Source organism: Malania oleifera, chromosome 5 (genome assembly GCF_029873635.1).
Source record: "Malania oleifera isolate guangnan ecotype guangnan chromosome 5, ASM2987363v1, whole genome shotgun sequence".
NCBI classification, from domain to species: domain Eukaryota; kingdom Viridiplantae; phylum Streptophyta; class Magnoliopsida; order Santalales; family Ximeniaceae; genus Malania; species Malania oleifera.
Window position 1 is genome coordinate 5,698,208 of NC_080421.1, and position 22,038 is coordinate 5,720,245.

The following is a 22,038-nucleotide window of genomic DNA, read 5'->3' on the forward strand; positions in this document are numbered from 1 at the left end:
TTGATATAATATTGGGTATGGACTGGTTGGATGCCAATCATGCTAGCATTGATTTTCGTCGGATAGAGGTAATTTTTAGACCCCTTGGTACGCAGGAATTCAGATTCGTTGGTTCACGGGTACGTGCTCCAACGCAGTTGGTGTTAGCTGTGTAGGCGAGCAGATTACTCCTAGATGGAGGTCAGGGGTTTATAGCGTTTGTGAAAGAAGTATCTAAAAATGAATTGAAGATTGACAACACCTTAGTGGTATGAGAATTTCCAGATGTTTTCCTAGAGGAATTACCTGGGTTGCCTCCTATGTGTGAGGTGGATTTTCCTATAGATTTACCTCCAGGGACCGCGTCGATTTTTAAGGTTCCTTACCGTATGACTCTAGCTGAATTGGGAGAATTAAAGGAACAGTTGCAAGGCTTGCTAGACAAGGGGTTTATACGACCCAGTGTATCGCCGTGGGGAGCTCGAGTGTTGTTTGTAAAGAAGAAAGACGAGTCTATAAGGATGTGTATCGACTATAGAGAAATCAACAAGGTTACTATTAAGAATAAATATCCTCTACCCCATATAGATGATTTGTTTGATCAGTTCCAGGGTACAGGGGTATATTCTAAGATCAACCTTAGATCCGGGTATCATCAAGTGAGAGTAAAAGTAGAGGACGTCGCGAAGACAACCTTCAGGACCAGATATGGGCACTATGAGTTCCTCGTTATACCTTTTAGTCTGACGAATGCGCCAACCGTGTTCATGGACTTGATGAATAGAGTTTTCCACCAGTATCTAGATCAGTTTGTAGTAGTTTTCATTGATGATATACTGGTGTACTTGAGGATTTTTGAGGATCATGAGGTGCATTTGAGGCAGGTACTACAGATGCTCAAGGAAAAGAAGCTCTATGCCAAGTTTAGCAAGTGTGAGTTCTGACTTGAGAAAGTTGCATTTTTAGGCCACGTGATCTCAGGAGATGGTATATCAATGGATCCCAACAAGATTGATGCGGTGGTAAGTTGGGCCAGGCCGAGGAATGTGCAGGAAGTTAGGGGTTTCTTAGGACTGGCAGGTTATTACCGTCGTTTTGTTGAGGGGTTTTCGGCTTTGTCAGGACCACTTATGCGATTGACTAAGAAAAGTGCCAGATTTGCGTGGGATGAAGAATGCGAGATGAGCTTCCAAGAATTAAAGTAGTGGTTCGTCATTGCACCAGTACTGACGATTCCATCAAGAGGTGATGGTTATGTTATCTACAATGACACGTCTTTGTAAGGGCTCGATTGTGTACTGATACAGCATGGTAGGGTGGTAGCATATGCGTCCAGGAAGTTGAAAGAGTATGAAAACAACTACTCGACTCATGATTTGGAATTGGCTGCGATTGTACATGCACTGAAGATCTGGAGGCATTACCTTTATGATGAGAGGTGTGAGATATTTTCTGATCACAAGAGTCTAAAGTATTTCTTTACACAAAAAGAGTTGAGCATGCGGCAGAGGAGGTGGTTGGAACTCATTAAGGATTACGACTACACCATTAGTTACTACCCAGGTAAAACAAATATGGTGGCTAATGTTTTGTGTTGATTAAGGTGTAATCCCAAGAGGGGAGGGGGGGGTGAATTGGATATTAAAAAAATGAATTCACTTAATTTTCTTTTACACACTTCTTATAGGTTTACCAACTACTTCTAGTTGCTCAATTATGTGTGAGTGTGGCAATCCTATCTATGCATGCAATATACTCAATTTAAATACAAGGCGGAAGATAAAGAGTAAAAGGAAGAGAGATGACAAACACGATTTTACGAGGTTCAGCCGACTTGGCCTACGTTCTCGCGTTGAGCAACCACTCAAGGATTCACTAATAACCCTACTCCTTAAAGTGGGACGGAGCTTCCCTTACAAACCGGTGCTTACAAGAGGTACAACTCCCTCCTTATTAGCTGCTCACAAGAGGTACAGCTTCCTCCTCACACCTGGTTCACAACCCGAACCGTGTTTACAATGAAATCTGAGAAATAACACTCAAAACAATGCTTCCAACAAAAGCTTGTGAGTACAATTCAATTTCCTAGTACATTATCATATGATATAACTTGAAGCTCAATAATGTATGAAAAACGATACAATCGTTTGATGTATGATATGTGTCAACACACAAATTCGTATTTAATCAAAAACTCCCAAGTGAAAATTTGGCTTGAATACAACTCAATCAAAAAATCACAAAGTTTTCCTTCAAGTTCCAATATTTTAATCAAAGTAGGTTTTTCAATAAGAATCCCAATGAACAATATATATATGAATATGTGTTTATCTACTTTTTGAAGTTCAAATCAATCAACCACGCTAACAAGTTTTTCTCAAAACATGATCTTCTCGAAATTCAGTTTTTATATGTGAATACACACTCAAGATCAAAACCTCTTTCTAACGATAAACAAGTAAAGAGATGAGAGATTCTTGAAAAATGATAACTTGACAGATCAAACCTTGATACTGGATCAAAGTTTAATTGGATGAATGAATGCTCTTTTGATTTTAGTAGAAATTTTCCCAAACAAAGATGGAAAAAGATTGAAGTGCAGAAAAACCGGCTCTAGGGTTCAAATCTTGCAATGAGAAGTATATCTTTCTTGGTTTGTCCTTGTGCATATGTTCTAGGGTTTAGATATTCATAATATATATTATATTACCCTTAGAATTAATCTTATCCGTTGGATCAATAAGATACTTTGCGTGTCTTTTTAATAAAGAGCTGATTTTTTAGGCTTTCCCGCGAGTTCAAGCAACCAAGCTCGACTTCAGGTGCCTGAGGTTCCAAGGTCAGGCGACCAAAGAGCCTCGGCCAGGTTCTGTCTTCTCCATTTAATTCTTCAGGCGACTGAACTTAATCTTCAGGCAACCGAAGAAATTCTTCAGGCTACTGAGGTTTGAGTTCAGGTGACCGAACTACCCATTCTCTCAAATTTTTATTTCTAGCTAAAAATCTGCTTGGCTTCTTTTCCTGGATCTTTCATAAAATATATTTTTCATGATTTTGAAAACATTTCAAGGTCCATGAGAGTTTCCTAATGATGTATATGAAATGCATGAATCCTAAAACCATTCTAAGTTATAATGAGCTTCAAAATAAATCATATGCCAATGTAAATACATAAGCTCTTTAAGTTCCAAGATGCTTTCCACGATTTGTAGGCTTTACTTGAAGGCATCCATAACTTGTTATCTTTCTGTGCATGGTTAATATAGGTCCTGTACATAAACTCAACGCACAGATCAAATACCAAGTGATTTTTTATTATCAAAACAAGATTGGACTCGTAAAGTCAACACTTTGAGCCGTAAGTCAGAGGATACAGCGCAGTTAGCAATAGCAATTCAGCACCTGATTCAAATGGACTTGGAAAGGCTTGGTGTGGAATTAGTGAAGTATGATCCTCAGGTGCTTATTGCCAGTTTAGTGATACAGCCTGCACTGTATGAGAGAATCAAAGTTGCTCAGAGAAATGTTCTAGAGTTAATGGAAATGCTTGCCAGAATACAGGATGGTCAGGAAGAGGAATTCAGTATTGTCGATGATGGGCCCCTCAAATTTTGCACCAGATTGTGTGTGCCTGCAGATGTCAGCATCAGAAGAACGATTCTAGAAGAGGCACACAGATCTCTATTACTATTCATCTTGGAAGTACAAAAATGTATAGGGATCTACGGGATTATTTCTGGTGGAGTGGCATGAAGAGGGAAATAGAAGAATTTGTGCAGCAGTATTTAATGTGCCAGCAGGTTAAGGCTAAGCACCAGAGACCAGCTGGTCAATTGCAGCCAATATTCATTCCTGAGTGGAAGTGGGACCACGTATCCATGGATTTTGTTACTAGGCTACCACCAACGCCGCATGGTCAGAATGCCATTTGGGTAGTGGTTGATAGGTTGACGAAGACAACGCACTTTCTACCCATTAAAGTCAGCTACCCTATGAATAGGTTAGCATAGATTTATATATAGGAGATTGTTCGACCCCATGGAGTGTCGGTATCTATAGTCTTAGACCGTGACCCTCGTTTTACATCACGGTTTTGGAAGAGTCTACAGGAGGCTTTAGGGACTCAGTTAGCATTCAGCACTACTTTTCACCCTTAGACCGATGGTCAGACTTAGAGGACAATTCAGATATTAGAAGATATGCTTCGTGCTTGTGTGCTAGACTTTGAAGGTAGCTGGATTTAGTTTTTGCGGCTAGTTGAATTTGCTTGTAATAATAGTTATCAGACTAGCATCGGCATGGAACCCTACGAGGCATTATATGGTAGGAGATGCCGATCTTCTCTTTTCTAGGATGAAGTAGGTGAAAGGCGAATTTTGGGTCCAGAGATAATTCGGCAAGCATGTGATAAAGTCCGACTTATTCAAGACATGATTAATGCAGTGCAGAGTCGACGGAAAAGTTATGCGGATACTCGCCGCCAAAAACTGGAATTTGAAGTAGGTGATCATGTATTTCTGAGAATAACTCCACTAAAGGGGATCTTGAGATTTAGGAAGAAGGGTAAGTTGAGCCCTAAGTTTATTGGCCCATTTGAGATACTTGAGAAGATTGGGTCAGTAGCTTATCCACTAGCTTTTATGCGTCTCTATTTCGAGTTCATGATGTATTTCATGTTTCTATGCTAAGGAAATACGTTCCAGATCCTTCCCATATCATCAGCCATGCAGAACTGGAATTCAGTGAGGCTTTAGCATATGAAGAAGTTTTAGTACAAATTTTAGATAGAAAAGAATAAGAATTGCACAACAAAAAGATACCATTAGTAAAAGTTTTATGGAGAAACCACGCGATTGAGTATTGAATTATAGTATTGATGTATATGCTAGGATGATAATTTTATTTTGTTGAGTTCAGTGTAATTGTAATGTAGAACATAGGTTATGTAGTATTTTGGTTTTGGGGGAAATTTTCTTTTATGGTTGTAATCTCCTAGGACTACCTATGTAACCACGGTATTCCATTGCCATAAGTGAGGGCAAGTCATAAAATAAGTAGACCATTTAACTTTAAGAAGGAAGGATCATATGAATAAGTGAATTTCGAGGGCGAAATTTTATAAGGAGAGGAGAATGTAATGAACCGAAGAATAATGTTATTCAAATAATTAAGAGGGAGAGAAATGGAAGCAGTAACAGAAGGAGCTAGCAGACTTCGTCGACGAACGTGACATTGCATTTTGGATATAATAACCCCAAAAATTTTCCAAGCACTCATCGATGAACATAGGGGTTTCATCGATGAGGGTTCTTCAGGACCTCGTTGACGAGAAGATACCGAGAAAGGATTATTGGGTTGTCTGAAATTCGTCAACAAGGGACCAGGTTTGCTGACGAACTTTCTATAGGACTCATTGACGAGGTGATGTGGCTCGTCGATGAATCCCGCAATATAAATTGCCCTAAACTCAGTTAATCACAGAAAAAATGACAGCAAACCTTCTCCTCTCTCTCTTCTATGGCCTCCCCTCCATCTCTCTTCAATTTCGGCCCCATTAGTTGCCGGATTGACGATCTGAGGCCACCACGACACTCCTGACAGAGTTCTCTTCAAGTCTGTTGGGGCGGATCGTTGGTGGGATTGAGTCGAGTTTCTCCTTAGAATCAGGGTAAGGTATTTTATTTAGTTTTTGACCTTCTGGCAGTTGTAGGAAATGATATAGGCCAAGAAATATTAATATTTGGTTCTGGCAAATGTGATTTTCAGGGTGTGGAATAGGAAGCCCTGTGGGTGTAGGACTAGTATGCGATAGGGGCTTTTCAACAGTTTGGTAACGGAAACATGCTATGCTAGGAAAACCAAGTATGATTTCAATATGGAGTTTATGTTTTACCAAATTATTATTCAGAGCAGAAATTTATGCAGTTTATTATTGACATTAAAATATTTTAAATTATGGTATGGCATGAGAGTATGAAAACAGTATATAAACATGTTTTTACAACATTTTTAGGAATATGTTTTACAGAATATACAAATAGTGAAATGCGTTTACAATATCTTTCAGAATACCATGATTTTACAGTTTTACAGCACCATAATAGGTAGATTTACAGTATATCTTAGAGAAATATAGTTGATATAGTTACAGAATATTACAACATCATGGTTTATACAGTTATCATAGAACCATGGTAAAACAGTTAGTGTATATAGAAACATATTATATGGTATCAGTCTCTGATGGATCAAATAGTAGAGCACAGTGTCATAGCTACAGATATACAAATATTCAGTTCAGAGTGCAACCACTTAACTCAGATAGTAAGTGGTATGAGGTCGATCGTGCCTAGTCGTGGATAGGCTCCCCATCAGATATGGGTTGAGGAGGGCCGATCTGACCGAGGAGTAGAGTGGTTTACCTTGGTCGGCCAGTCAGAATATATCCAGCCTTCAGGCCGCACAACCCTGTCATGAGGGGTCAAATCATGACATACAGCCATTCAGGGAAATATTCTCAGATATTATGGTATTACCAGATTTTTTTTCAAAATTTTATTATTATTATGAAAAGTAATTTCATAGAGTTTGACATGTTAAATTATGTAGCTAAAGGTTTTATAATATGTTATGTAGTTTTTCAGTTTTAGTTATTTGTACTACTCTTAACTCGGATTAATTTTTACAGATCCACATCTCAGTAGCCATACACTAGTGATAGCATGTTTCATCTTATTGAGCTTTGTCTCATACCAGTGTTGAATTATTTTTCAGGTGAGCCAGTTGGGCGAGCGGAGTAGGCTCTCAGATAGGGGAGCTATTAGTTTGCCCTTTTTTAGGGTGAGTGTTTTTTGGGATTCAATTTTGTTAGTCCTGATAGTAGTAAGAGTAGTTCTTAAGAGTACAGTGAAATTTGTAATATTTTTGGAATATTTAGACACCCTGGTATTGTATAGTTATATATGGTTATGTTTATTTGACTTCCGCTTCTCGCTGCTTAGGTTGATGGTTGGAAAAAAAAAAAAAAACCCCAGTTAAATAGCAGGTTGTTACATATCAGATGTAGCAGTAAGCTGCATAATACTCTAGGACAGAGGGAAACTATTTGTGTGGACGGGTACATTTTCCTATTCTCGGGGGCCTTCGCTAGTAAACTTTTGTATGAACTGTGTGAGTACAAGATTAATCTATCACTTGAGGGCTTACCGAGTAAGGTGAGTGCCTTGGTATGTTTCAGTTGTGACCTTTGGGTTGCCTAATGTATCATAGTAGAGGGGTGCTACTTGTATGGGCGGGTAATCACCCCTATCCTTGGGTAGTCTCGTGAGTAAATACTTTGCATGTGTATAATTAGGTTCAGAAAATGATTTCAGAATTATGTTAATGGTTTGCAAATGATATTAATATGTTATTTATAAATCTCATGTTGGTCACACGCTGTTTTAATATATTATTTCTTCCCTTACTGAGATGTGTCTCACCCAAATACAAATTTATCTTTTTCAAGACCTCCACGAGATCGAGCTTTGAGAGCTTGAGTTGGATATAACATTTTTGGTTTATAGAAAAAGAAAAGGGTATAAACAATTTGTTGATATTTTGGGATGTGTATATAAGTTATGTTTTATGTTTTAAGTCTTCTGGATAATGTATGGTTGTGAATATTGGAAGTGTAGGTTATGCTTTGGAGATATGTATCAATATGTGAATGCAGGTGGATAAATGATGTATTATTGGTGTATAGATAGATGTAGAAAACTCTAGTATTTTATGGATGGAAGATTATTTTTATGTTTTCACCTGCTTATTTGTTTATGGAATAATAGGATTTTCAGGAATAACGCACCAGACCGGATTTAAGGAATTATGTTTGGGTGAGCCGTTACAATATCCCCTTGGACTAATAGCTAATGAACTCATACCATCCTTGATACCGAAACATGTCTAGCACATTATTAAAATGAGTTTGCATAAATTCTACATCGAGAACTTTACCTAGAATGGGCTCTTTGAGTCGGAAGACCCTCTCGTATTTGATTCTTCTCTCTAGCATAAGAAACCATTGCTTAAGAGCAATGCCGGATTCTACGCGCCTTTGATCTCTCGACATAGCTAGTAGTAGTTTTTCTAAGATAAAATAGGCTTGGAATGAAAGTGGGGTGCAGCTGGAAGAGAGAAGAAACTTAAGAGCTCTCAAGAGAATGGAGAAAATGAAGCTGTTTTTGTGAGCAGAAATATATATAGACTGCGGTTCGGTTGCTCGGTCCAACGTTTGGTCGCTCGAACCATCATAATTACTCCAGATGCTGAGTCTGTTCGGTTGGCCGAACAATGGGTCAGTTGGTTGAATCTCAAGAGTCTTTTTATTTTTCAATGCTCGGTAGCCTGAATGAACTTAGTTCATTTCAATTCGATTGGCTAAACCAAGATTTGGTTGCTAAAAATCAGTTTGGTGGCCCGAACAGGTTTTAAACTGGAATGTTCAGGCGCCCGAATGTGGTCAATCATGTTGGTAAAACCTCATGTTCAATCGACCGAATGGTCTAAGCTGAAAATGTTCAGCCGACCAAACCAAGTCAAGTTCTCCTATTTGACTTTTTCTTAATTTGTATGACCCCCTATGATTTAAATACATGACCTACAGAATATGAAGCCCACCTATTCTAACCTATTGACACTTTGGTCATTTTTAGGGTCAAGGAAAGATGAAATCAGGTTTTTCTTTGACTTTCCACACTTTCTTCATTTTGACCCCTTTCCGTTTAAATGGGCAATCAAACTTTGTGTGCCCCTTCTTTTTACACAATGCACAATAGGTATGGGTATAAGGGCTAGAGGAGGTACTAGCATAATGATCGAACTCTCTCACGAAGTACCCCATGTATAGATTCTTCCTTTTTCTATTTCTAACTCCATTATATCCGATACCTGCCTTATCTAAAGTCATCTTTTGTGAACCTAACAACTTATTAAAGTTGTCTTTGCCTCTAGTGAACGTATAGATGATCTTAGCTTGGTCTTCTACTTTCTTTTCTAAATCTTGCATTTTAAAGTTCTTTAAACCTTTGCAAACATCCTGTAATTTAACAAATTCTTTCGTCATGTTTTTTGCTTTACATTCAAGTTCTACAATAAGAAGATCTTTATTATTATAATTTGAAGTTTGAGATCTTACTGCATTCAATTCTTTTTTCTAATTTTTCATTCTTATTTACTAACTGTTTGATTTTGAGATGATTTTCCCTTTCAATAAGAACTTTTGACTCACATTCTTTCAAAGATGCTTCATACTTGTTCTTCAAAGCAGTATATCTTTTATTGGTTCTAACAAGTGACTTATAAATTCTAACATATTCAATTTGCAATTCTTCATAAGTAGGCATGCTTTCACTACTAGAACTATCACATGATTCAGTGTCAGATGCATCATTAGAATTATCATATGAATCATTACCAGGATTATTGAATAAAACAGAAGGTAACGAATTTAGCTTATCGTTGGTTAAAGTTATAAAACTCCGTTTTTCTCCTTCAAGATTTGTAAAGCTTGAGTCACAATGAGTGATCGCTTTTTCTTGTTTAGTTGCTCCATATTTCTTTTCAAGTTCCTCTCATATCTTTTTAGCACTATTACATGCCATAACTTCACAGAGAATATTAGAATCTAAAGTATGCAGCAAGGTGTTCATGACATCAAAATTTATTTACATTGAGTTCCTATCATTATCATTCAACTCAATTTCAGACTTGGGAACATCAACACAATCAATGAATTTTACTGGTATACTATCTCCCTAGGCAATGACTTTCCAGAACTTCCAATTTAAGGCTTTAACAAATATAGTCATTCTAAATTTTCATACGGTGAAATTTTCACTGCAAAACACTGGAGGGTTCATAACTAACCTTCCCTCACAAGATAGGGATGCACCAACACGAGCCATCATGATCTTTTTACAAACTAACGATTAAGTCTAGGTAACAAGGCTCTTATACCAATTGTTGACTTTGGTGCAATCCCAAAAGGAGGGGTGAATTGGAGATTTAAAATGTTCCTCCTAGGTTCAACTAATCTAGCAACAGTATTACGCAACCTAGGGGCAGTCTAAGTATATATGAAATTGCAGATATGATATATTAATCACCTTTCAGTACATACAACGCAATTATAGTATTTCCTAGTCAAATGCAATACCGTGCCAATCAGAAATGCAGTATATTCAGTAAGGAAATTAAATCAAGTACAAAACATAATATAATGCAAGAAATGTAAACTTGACACCGAATATGATGTCGGGGTTCAGCCAATACTGTCCACGTCCTTGCCTTGATTCACAAGTATAAAGATTCCACTACGGCTCACTTAATGGGTGGAGCGGTACCTAATACAACACCTTATCAGGATAGTGCACCTAACTTTCCTAATCGGGTCAAAGTCAATTTGGGACTTTTACTAGGGCAAGTCTCCCTCTTCAGGCCCACGCCCAGAATACAATAATCAATATAATTTTTGCATACAAATGAAGTGCTTCTACACAAGCAGAGATGTACCACAATAAAGTCCACATAATTATGCACGCACAGATGATAGTAAATATGCTCAGTGCCAATAATGTGTGCTAAACACTCAATTTGATGTTAATGTGCAATCAAGGTCTAGAGTGTATTTCCAAACAATCTTTGAAACAAAGTATCAATGTAAATCAATTACAACCAGTTTCAAAGAGTTCCAAAAAGTGTATTCAAAATATCTCATAAATGATTTTCTCAAAATAATAGCTCAAGAGATATTTGAAAAATAAATAAACTTATGAAAAATATTTTGCAAGTCAAAAATAACAAGCTTGATGATTCTTGTAACAATGATGCAAAGACTCATTAGCTACAAGGGTTTTTCCACACAGATTTATTAATTAAATCGGGGGAAAAAACCTAACTAAAACTCTCAATCAAAAAAAATATTACAATCAATACAAAGAGAGTTTAAGCAAGTTTGAATCACTCAAGAACACTTTTAGGAAGTTGGATTTATCAAAGGAATGGCAAACAAAAAGTGTATGGGCTAGGTGTATGAAAAATATGCACTTGAAAATTTGAGAGGATTTTTGGCTAATTGAAAGTGCTAATCTCTCTTAATTTTTGCAAATGAACTCATATATATAGAGAAGGCCAAAAATATAATCGTTTGAGACATACAAAAAATTATTAACAATATTTTAAAAATGTTTAAGAAATTAACCCTATTTTACCCTTATTAACTGTGGTAAAAATTCAGCCAACTCGAGAGTTTTAGTCGACTGAACAGACACAATTGGAAAAGGTGAATTTGAAGTTTGGGTGCCTGAATAGGGGTTCGGTTTGCTAACCGAGGCGATTTTTCGTTCTGTTCGAGGTTCGGTCACCTAGACTCAAGTTCGGTCTGCCAAACTTGAACATTCGATAGCTCAGGGGTAATTTGAACGTGTGGCTCGAAAGCCTGAGTAGTTAAAAAGTCAAGCATGTGAATTTGGTCGCCCGTGGATGCTATAGTCGTTTTGAGTTTGGTCGTCGGAAGTCAGGTCAACTATTTGACCAGTCCACGGTTTAGTCGACTGAGGCAATCTGACTTTCCTGGTTCGGTTGCCCGAAGTCCTTATGAGTTCAGCCTAAGGTCCATTGCTTAATTTTCATTTCACCCCTGATGACATGTGAACTATAGTGGGGTCTTGTGCACTGAGTGTGGGAACCTAAGGTCAATCTAAGGCAACTTGAGCATACAGTCCTATCATGTATGATGCAATTATTAGAGACCATATAGCGTTACAGTCCAACATGAAGAATATACAAATTACAATTACAAATAAAGCATAATATTCTTCAAACTTCCTTGAGGTCACCATATGCCATCATGATGTAACGTTCTTTTTGAATCCATGCATAAGGCGAACCTGCAAGCAAGCTCAGAACAAAAGCTCAGGATAAACATGAGTACCAAATGTATTTATCATTATCAAAACGGGATATGACCAATTGGGTCAACAGATATGATGACTAAGACAGTACCAAAATCCAAGTTTGAACATTGTTCAAACTTGATTTTAACCTAGGAAGTTGCTAGTGTTGTTTTGCAGGAACAGCCATAGGAGATGCAAGGGAGGAGCAAGGATTACAAGCTTGCCAAGGTAGAGAATTGTTGGAAGTGTCAAGCTTGCGGGACATCTGAACCGTCAATTGTGCTGGAAAATCGAACAGCTAAAATTTATTTCTGTAGTAAGGGCATTGCCATCATTTTTATCTTTTGTAGTTTATGTATATAAGACCAACAATGCTTGATTTTAGGAGGACAACACGCACAACAATTAGGAAATATCAGGGGTGGGGTTTCTTGTTTTGCACGCTGGGACACGCATAGACAACAAGTAGATTGAGAGTAGATCTGGAGGGGTTGGGCTTGTAGACACACAGAACAGAAGCCATTTCCAGCGCTAGTTCACGAACGACATAGGCTAGAAACAAGATAGCAGATCTCAGATTTGGGGGATATCGGTAGAGTCAGTGAAAGGCAAGAGAGAGGCCGAGAGCTCTTGGCGTGGGCGAAGAGGGTTAGGTTTCTTAGGGTTGTTCTTAGGCTGGTTCTTGGAGAGGAAATCGGTAAGTCCAAATGAAGGTAAAATCTGTGTATTTGTAATTTATTTCCACCATTAGTAAAGCATCTTCGAAGATGAGTTGCTGCCGTAAATGTAAGCCAATTTTTAGGTCGAACCACGTAAATCTCTTGCATTATTTCTTATGGTTGATCTTGTATATTTATATTGCTGTAAATCTTGCTGGATCGTGTGCATGTGTGTGTGTGTGTGTGTGATTACTGCATATTTTATTGTGATTGTAGGGTGAAAGAGAAATTTTTCTTGAACAAGTTTGGTGAATAAACAGGTTTCAATTTGTGCTCGTTGGTTGTCTGATTTCCATAAAGAAAATTTATTTAAAATCTATAAATAAAAAACCTGCAACCAAGCATAACTCACCACAATACACTACAATTATTCTTTTGCAAAGCCGAAATTTTGACAATTTTATTTATATTGTTCTGTCCATGATGACCAAGAATTAAGTAAACAAAATATTTTTAGTTGTTTGGCTTAGGCCTCATTTTTAATACTTATATTTTTTAAAAAAATTTTATAATAAACAATTTTTTACCTTCCAAGTTTGCTAAACATTAAAGCAACAAGAGTACAATAACAAAAACTAAAGAAATAAATGTAATCCCTCAAATTATACCCCAATTTTTTTTTTTTCTTTTTAAGCAAATGGTGGAGGTCGCAATAGATCCGATTAATTTGGTCATTTTTTGGCGACAACAGATATAACATAAATGCAATATGATTATTACATGTTTGAAAATAGAATTTGGATTATGAAAAATTTAAGATACAATACAATATTATGTGTAACTTCAAAATTCACAAAATTGCAATTTTAAGACTTGAATCCTCGTGCTATCAAAAAGATCTAAAACCTAAGATTGAATTTTCCCTTTCGTATTTAATACATGATTTGATATGCTACAAAGAACTCGTGGCTTTGCTGTACAAGCATAGATTTATGCAATTTGAGCCATAATCCAACCATTAGATCGAAAAATTCATGCCTTAAAATCAATGCAACCAAAACAATAATATTGGAGTGACAGCCTCACCATTGCCACCACCGCAGCCACCACAACCTCCATCATCCTTGTAGTTTGCCTCTACTTGGTACATGCACGCTCGTGTTTCACCCTAAGAAGCTTAGATTTTTAAGTGCAACCATACAAACAGGGTTTGGACCCTTCCAAGAACTCTTATGGTCCTCTTTCTCTGTTTCGACAAAAATCAAACTGGGAAAAATGGGTGCCAGGGGAAAAAAGAGAACAGGAGTGAGGACAAGGGGAGCCCTTGGAATCATCCGGACTACTAAAGAAAAAATCTTCAATGAATAAAGCCAACGATGGCTGGCTACGAAATACAAAGGATGTGCCTGATTGCCTTTACCCTGTGGTCAATACAAGATGACAAAAGACAAGGGGCCCAAACATATGCTACAATCATACCAACACTAAATACTCGCAAAATTTTTACAACATGCTTCCTTGGTTGTCATTTCACTTATACAAGAGTGTCGAACAAGAAGCCCCCAGCTCTCGATAATCCAGGATAGGCAAGTGATACCATCTGTTTCAAGGATTTCACTGGTGCTTTTAAATATACATGTGCTTCCGCAGCTACAAAAAATTACATAAATTGCCTAGTAAGAGAAAATAAACAACAGGTAAGATTGAAAATAATAGCCGAAGAATAACAGTACCTTTTAGCAACAGTTTGAGGCTCTTTGTGAACTCTTCGACACGGCCCAATACTGGTCGCATTCCACAAATGTGAGACACGCAGAGTTCCAAGTACAACGACATCTCCATTATTTGCAATAACAAGAAGCACAAACTTTGAATTTCGGGTGGATTCTGCGTCGACTTGTTGGGATCACACAACTCAGTTACAATGGCAACTGCTTGGTCCTGCATGCCACGAAATAACATGTCAAATTCAAGACTGGAATACATACACATGCGTGCGTGCATGCAAAATTTCAATGAGAAAAAATATTCAGTAATCAATTGCTAAATTTCACTTCGCAGAGGACTTTTTTTTTTTTTTTATTAGAAGAAAGAGTGACGGTATTTCAGAAAATATGAAAGCTGGCCTTAGAGATTAATTCCAAATATTGATATCAAGATGTAAGGTCTGCTAAAAGGGGTTTAGAATTTTACCTGTAAACTGTGTAAAATCTCAGGCATTGGAAGCTCTGGAAAATGAGCAAGATCAACAAACCCAACCTCCTCCGCCCTTCTAGCAGCGCCTTCAGCTTGTAAGCACAAAAACTTCAAAAGAAGAAATGTAATTCTGTATATTTGTATTGCAACGGTGTCTGAGAAATATGTTCGAGATGCTAAATTACAACTTTCAGCTGCTTGATCCTTCAATAAAAGAGCAGCTGTCTTGGTTGAGACAGGTGACAACTTAGGTTTTGAGACACAACCAAGAGGAGAAAATGCAAACCATCCATTTCTGCTGTTGACAAATGATGGTTTCGTGCAACAATCAAACTCCTCCTTGAGGACAGGAGCACAAAAGAGAGGTGGGGTCCTGCAAGGAGAATCCCCAAGCCGTTGAATTCCCCGACTAATGAAGGCTAAAATATGGATACTTCTCTCCCTTAGCTGTGAATCTGTCCCTTTCATGGTTTTAACCCATAGATCTTGATGTTTTGCTAATGCACAGATTAGCATGACAGTATGCTCAGTTTCCTTGAGGGAAGTAAGAGAAATATGCGTCTTTTGAGCTCGAGCTCTCTTCCTGTTATGATTATCAGATGGGAAGTCTGGAGCATTAAGATAATACAATATCAGATAGGCTTTCTCTGAGAAGAAATAAGGTATAACACTATCTTCTATAAAAGTACACGAACTTTCTCCTAAAGATTGAATCACAGCTGTAACCACGGCCAAGCTAAGTCCCCAAATGTGCTGAGGCTTTTCAATTTTTTCAGATGTGCTCAACAGACTCCTTTCATTTTGAACGACTGAGAATGGCACACCATCTGATAAGTCGGAAAACAACATTCTCAACGATGAAAAAAACCCAGCAGCAAGAAGCATTTCAGCACCTCCTTTGACACAAGAAAGAGTCAGAAGAAACTTCAGTATTATGGGAATACAAGCGTCAGAACTTTCATCTTGCAGTCTCAGAACAACATGCTTCAACTGGAGATGTTTCTGCATGATGGGGAACCAAGTATTGGGAGTCGAGAAACCTCTCACTATCAAGTCAATATTAGTCAAGGAGAGGATGCAATGCTCCGTAGTCTCAATGTATTTGCAGAGAATGGGCAACAGCCCCAAACTGCTATTAGACACCTCAGAAAAGGCTTTAATATATTCCTTTTCCATTGCCCCAACAATCTGCGACTTAAGACCACTGAGCTCGAGGGATGAGAGAAGCAATGTAAGCAAGAGCTTCACTGTTGTTTTAACCCCAGAAATTGAGGGTCTAAAGTCACTCAGAACTTTAAGACCAAAACCTGTTGTTTTTAAGACAGCTACACAGGTTGGTAGGGATAGGTTTTCATTTTCAAATCTAATAAGATGGAGAAGTAATTCCGCTTGGGCTGCAAGAAAATCAAGGATGTCTTCAGAAGCATCTAGAACTGGTGCTAATGATTCAGTTGTGACGCGAAAACAATGGCATACATGATTAATGCATGATGGAAAGAGTTGCTCAGAGATTTTCCCATCAATTGCAGCATTTTTCTCAAACAACTGAAAAAGCCAAAAAGAAAAAGTTTAAAAACGTAGCAAGTATAAAGTATAGTAGTAGGTCCTCAAAAATGTTAGAAGGACAGCAATCAAGTATAAATAAGGGTGATCTAGGACAGTATATTAACAAAATTATAGTGTTGCCTAATACTAAAATCCTTTCTGAATACCTCAAAAGTTATTCTGGGTCTACCCTTCCCCTCTTACAGCCTCTAGTCTCAACTCACTTTCACCAGTGAGTCATTGTCCATGTTGCAAGTTTCCCGACCATCTTTGCCTTCTACAAGTGCAACACTTAGCCTACTATGATGTTTTCATTGCATATTTAACCTTCTAGAGTTATACAACTTACCATATTAACATTCTAATTTAAAAAAATATAAGAAGTTGGTTTATGAGGCAAAGTTTAAGGCATAACACAATGAATAGAAAAAGTTAACCATGAAGGAAGGTGGGAATAGAGAAATATAGAAACTGGCGAGGAGAAAGAAACACAGGGTGTAGACAGTATGCATATATCTAATAAGTTCACCCATAACTTGTGCATGGAAGTAAAGATTTAACAGTGACCACCAATGTCAACCTGCAAGGATGAGAAATGCAACTGCCTTTCATTTAGGGTCAGTTTCGTACCGTCGTTGTTTTTTGCTTTTTGTTTTTGTATAGAGAAAAAAAAAATTATAAAAACGCATTTGTTTAGAGTTTGTTTGGTATCGTTGTTGTTTTCTATTTTCCAATTTCTATTTCTACACAATGAAGAAACATACTATATAAACACATTTGTTTATGTTGTCAGTTTTTGATTTTTGTTGTCGGTTTTAAGTTTATGTAGTCAGTTTTTTTATTTTTGTTATTGGTTTTTAGTTGTTTTGACAACTTGTTGCCAAAAATTATAATATTCAAAAATAGTTAATTTTTATTAAATCATTCATTTAATGTACTTCAAGAGTAAAATTAAAAAAAATGATCATAAAAGTTTAAATATAATTAAAATAATATATGCATAAATTTAAAAAAATAATAATAAATTCAATTACAAATTATTTTTACTATTTTTCAATTGTCATGTCCAATAAAATTTTTATTATAAAGTAAATTTTGAAAGCATAAAAATTAAGTATAATAATTATAATAATTTTTATTTTAATATTTTTTAATGCATATTATTCTGCAATTTTATTATTTTAATACAACAACAACAACAACAAAACCAAACCTTAAATCCCACTAGGTGAGGTCGGTTATATGAATCGTTTTCCGCCAATTTATGCGATCATGGATCATTTCTTTTGACAAATTTAGGGATGTTAAATCCTTACTCACTATCTCATCCCAAGTTATTTTAGGTCTACCCCTACCCCTTCTACTGCCCCCCACAGTAATCAACTCACTTTTCCTCACTAGTGCACTATGTGGCCTATGTTACAAGTGTCCATACCATCTAAATCGTCCTTCCCTTATCTTATCTTCTATAGGAATTATACCTAACTTACCGCAAATATGTCCATTCCTTAATTTATCTTTTAATGTTATACCCCTCATTCATCTAAGCATTCTCATCTCGGCAACTTTTACTGTTAGGATATTATGTTTCTTCGTCACCCAACATTTCATTCCATATAGCATAGCTGATCTTATAACTGTCTTATAAAACTTCCCTTTCAATTTTAAGAGTATTATATGATCACAGAGCACACTTGAAACACTTCTCCATTTTACCCAACCTACTTTAACTCTATGCATTACATCATCTTCAATTTCTCCTTCAAATTGCATAATAGATCCAAGGTATCGAAATCTACAAGTGCTACTTATTTCTTCATCATCAAGTTTAACTTTGTCTCCAATATTCCTCCTATCATTACTAAAATTACATTTCATATATTTTGTCTTATTTCTACTTATCTTAAAGCCTCTAAATTCTAAAGCTTCTCTCCATACTTCTAATTCAACCTCTACTTCGTCCCTAATTTCATCAATTAACACAATATCATCTACAAACAACATACACCATGGAACCTCCTTTTGAATACTCTTAGTCAATTGGTCCATCACTAAAGCAAAAAGATAAGGACTCAAAGAAGATCCTTGATGTATACCTATGGTGATTGGAAATTTTCTAGTTTCTCCATCTATAGTCCTTACACTAGTCATTACTCCATTGTACATATCCTTAATGACATCAGTATACCTGCTACATACACCATTTTTTTCTAAAACCCGCCATAGAACTTCCCTAGGTATCCTATCATATGCTTTCTCAAGGTCAATAAATATCATATGCAAGTACCTCTTCTTTTTCCTAAACTTTTCAATTAATCTTCTTAAAAGATATATAACTTTTGTGGTAGATCTCTCAAGCATAAAATCAAATTGATTTTCTGAGACTTTCGTTTCTAATCTTAATCTTTGTTCAACTACCCTTTCCCATAGTTTCATCGTATAACTCATAAGTTTAATTCCACGATAGTTATTACAATTTTGAATATCACCTTTTATTTTTGTATATGGTATTAAAGTATTTTTCCTCCATTCATCTAACATTTTCTTAGTTTTTATAATTGTATTAAATAAATTAGTTAACCATATAATTCCGTTATCACCCAAGCATTTCTAAACTTCAATTGGGATGTTATCTGGTCCCATAACTTTCTCATTTTTCATCCTTTTTAGTGCAAACTTAACTTCGTTAACTCTAATTTTACGAATAAATCTCATATTTTTAGTCTTTTCCTCATTTGACAATTCTAAGTTTAAACCTTCTATTTAGTTTTCATTAAATAACTTACTAACGTAACTTCGCCATCTTTCTTTAATGTCTTCGTCCTTAACCATGACAATATCATCCTCACTTTTTATACATTTTACATTTCCTAAATCCTTACTTTTCCTTTCTCTAGCTTTAACAATTTTAAATATATCTGTTTCCCCTTCCTTTGTATCTAATCTATCATACAAACTGTTAAATGATTCATATTTAGCTTCACTAACGGTCTTTTTTGCATTTTTTCTTGCCTCCTTATATTTTTCAAAGTTATCCTCGTTTCTACATTTTTGCCATGTTTTATACCAAATTTTTTTTGTCTTTATGACTTTTTGTACATCTTTATCCCACCACCAACTTTCTTTGGTATTCGAGAATCTTTCCCTTGATTCACCTAAAATTTCTTTTGCTATCTTTTTAATGGAGCTAGCTAATCTACTCCAAAGAGTATTTGTATCTATCCCATCCTCTATAGTCCAATCCCCATCTTTGATCATTTCATCTTTAAATTTTATTATATTTTCTCCTTTTAGGTTCCACCACCGAGTTCTCTTACACTGGTTTACTTCATCATTTTTCTTCCATTTTTTGATACATATATCTAAGACTAAGACTCTATGTTGTGTGGTTAGGCTTTCACCTCGAATAATTTTACAATCCTTGCATGATAATCATATTTTTATAATATTATTTCATTTAAAATTAAGTTTTTAATTTTTTTGAATTTATGAATACTAATCAAACAAGTTGTTGGTTTATGATTTTTAGTTTCTGTTTCTGATTTTTGGTTTTTGTTTTCATTTCTATAATTTTTTACAGTGATACCAAATGATCCCTTATTTTATCTGTTTTTTGATTTTGTTGTCGGTTTTTAGTTGTTTAAGAAAAAATAAAAAACCAGATTTTTTGGTTTTTAGCTATTTTCGTAACCTATTGTCATAAATTTTAATATCCAGAAATAGTTTCTTTTTTTGTACTACATCATTCATTTTATATACACTTTTTGATTAAAATTAAAATAAAATGATCATATGAACTTAAATATAATTAAAATAAAAATATACAAAAAAATTTAAAACTAAAAAGTCAATTACAAAATGTTTTTACTATTTTTCAATTCTCATGTACAATAAGATTGTTATTGTAAAGTAAATTTTGAAAATACAACAATTAAGTAAAATAATTATAATATTTTTTATTATAGTATTTTTAATTTGTATTATTTTGGGATTTTATTATTTTAATCACACTTTTATAATTTTGCTTGATTTAAAAATGAAAATAAGCATTTTTAATTAAGTTTTTAATTTGTTTTAGCTTTAAAACTATTGGTTTCAAGTTTTTAGTTTCTATTTATAGTTTTTGGTTTTCATTTTTGGTTTCTGTTTTCGTAGTCTTTAACAGTGATACCAAACGACCCCTTAGTTATTCTCACACTTAATACTAGCAAGCATCATGTCCTTGACTATGCTACACTTATATATTTACTAGCTCAAAAGGAAAACTCATGAAAAAAAGTTCTATAATTATCATTCCTTGAAAAAAAAAATTATCATAATTATCCTGTTATTTAGATCTGAGCAAAGAAAACATATTAAAACAATGAATGCAACTAAAATAAAGACATTGAGATGGATGCATAGAAATATACAAGAGAAGGTAGAATAATAAATTATTGCATGTGTGAGCGATTAGGAGTAGCATAAACTGAAATCAATTAACATTGTTTGTACGATCAGTGAAGAAGCAGTGGATTTACCGGGGGTGCAGAACACACTTAAAACAAATGAACGACCAATAAGAATGTGAGCTGATGCAATTACCAAGAAAAAAAGATTTTATAGCATTTAATTTAACAAAAGGAAGACTTAAATCAAATTGAATAGAGAAAAAAGATTCAAGTAATGGACCCCAACAATTGGGATTTTTTCACCCAAATTCAAACTAGGATTAGATGCCCCAAATCCAGTGTGGGAAGAACACCCCGCATATATGAGGTGGTTTTGTACTTTATGATTGAGAGTTGCATTATAAGCAGAGTTTAAGCCTGTGCTAAATATATAATTTTGCTCAGTTTCATTATTTTCATAAATAAAATGCTACTCACATTTTAGCTTCCATAAAGCTAATCTTATGAGTGACTTGTTAAAATGTTCCTCTAAGTTCGAAAAGAATGTGAAGGTACTACCTAAAATGTATAGTTAAACAACTTAGGAACAATTGAACAAGGAATTACGATAGTTATACTGTGAGGGAAGCTTTTCTGATTTCCACCCAAGAAGCAAGTTTAATATGCCATGGGTTTCAAAAACTAGGATCCAGGTAAAAACCTAGACAAGAATTGGCAAAGGGAATTGAACAACTTGACGAGTTCAAGCATTATGATGGAGTGCCAAGGAGGAGTTTTCTTAAAAAATGATCTTATTATTATTATTTTTTTTATACTTCTAAACTTTTTATTTTATATCTTGTTTCATAATTTTATTTTATATTCAGTTACAAGATTTCTTGTCTGCCTTACTTAGTAATAAAAAAGAAAGAAGTACGCAGATGCGCACACACATTGATTTACACGTATACCACAAAAGTTGGCTCAGTTGACAAAGCTCCTGCTTATAGAAGGACTTGTGAAACGTGGACAGCCAGCCATAACTCAACCTTCTGGAAAGGCTGATTGCCAGACTGAAACCCCAGTTCCTAGGATGGTCAATCACCACTTGCCATCACAAACATGTATATCACAACATTTCATAAAATAATAGAATACAATTTTTATACATAAAAGTAAATGCCAACAAAAATTTGTATAGTTCGTAAATCTTGTGGGATTGCCATAATATCTGCTGCATAGTTTTCATTAAGCTCTTGGTTTTCAATAAACCTTCCACCCTCCCTTATTTTGCACCCGCACCCCCGGGGGGGTGGGGGGGGGGGTGAGGAGGAGGCAGGGAAGGCCCGGGTACTA

The 22,038-nt window shown here is 35.7% G+C and overlaps 1 protein-coding gene across 1 annotated transcript in view; it reads right to left on the reverse strand.

Moving 5' to 3' along the window:
* Positions 1 to 13,911: 13,911 nt before the first annotated feature.
* LOC131155793 (uncharacterized) overlaps positions 13,912 to 22,038 on the reverse strand; it is an 85,283-nt gene continuing 77,156 nt past the window's right edge. Inside the window, exons 30-32 of the mRNA XM_058109204.1 lie at positions 14,765 to 16,312; positions 14,305 to 14,512; positions 13,912 to 14,221 (exon numbers count right to left, since the gene is read on the reverse strand). Of these exons, the coding sequence (XP_057965187.1) occupies positions 14,106 to 14,221; positions 14,305 to 14,512; positions 14,765 to 16,312 (1,872 nt within the window). The 3' untranslated portion in view covers positions 13,912 to 14,105. The remainder of the gene's footprint in view (positions 14,222 to 14,304; positions 14,513 to 14,764; positions 16,313 to 22,038) is intronic.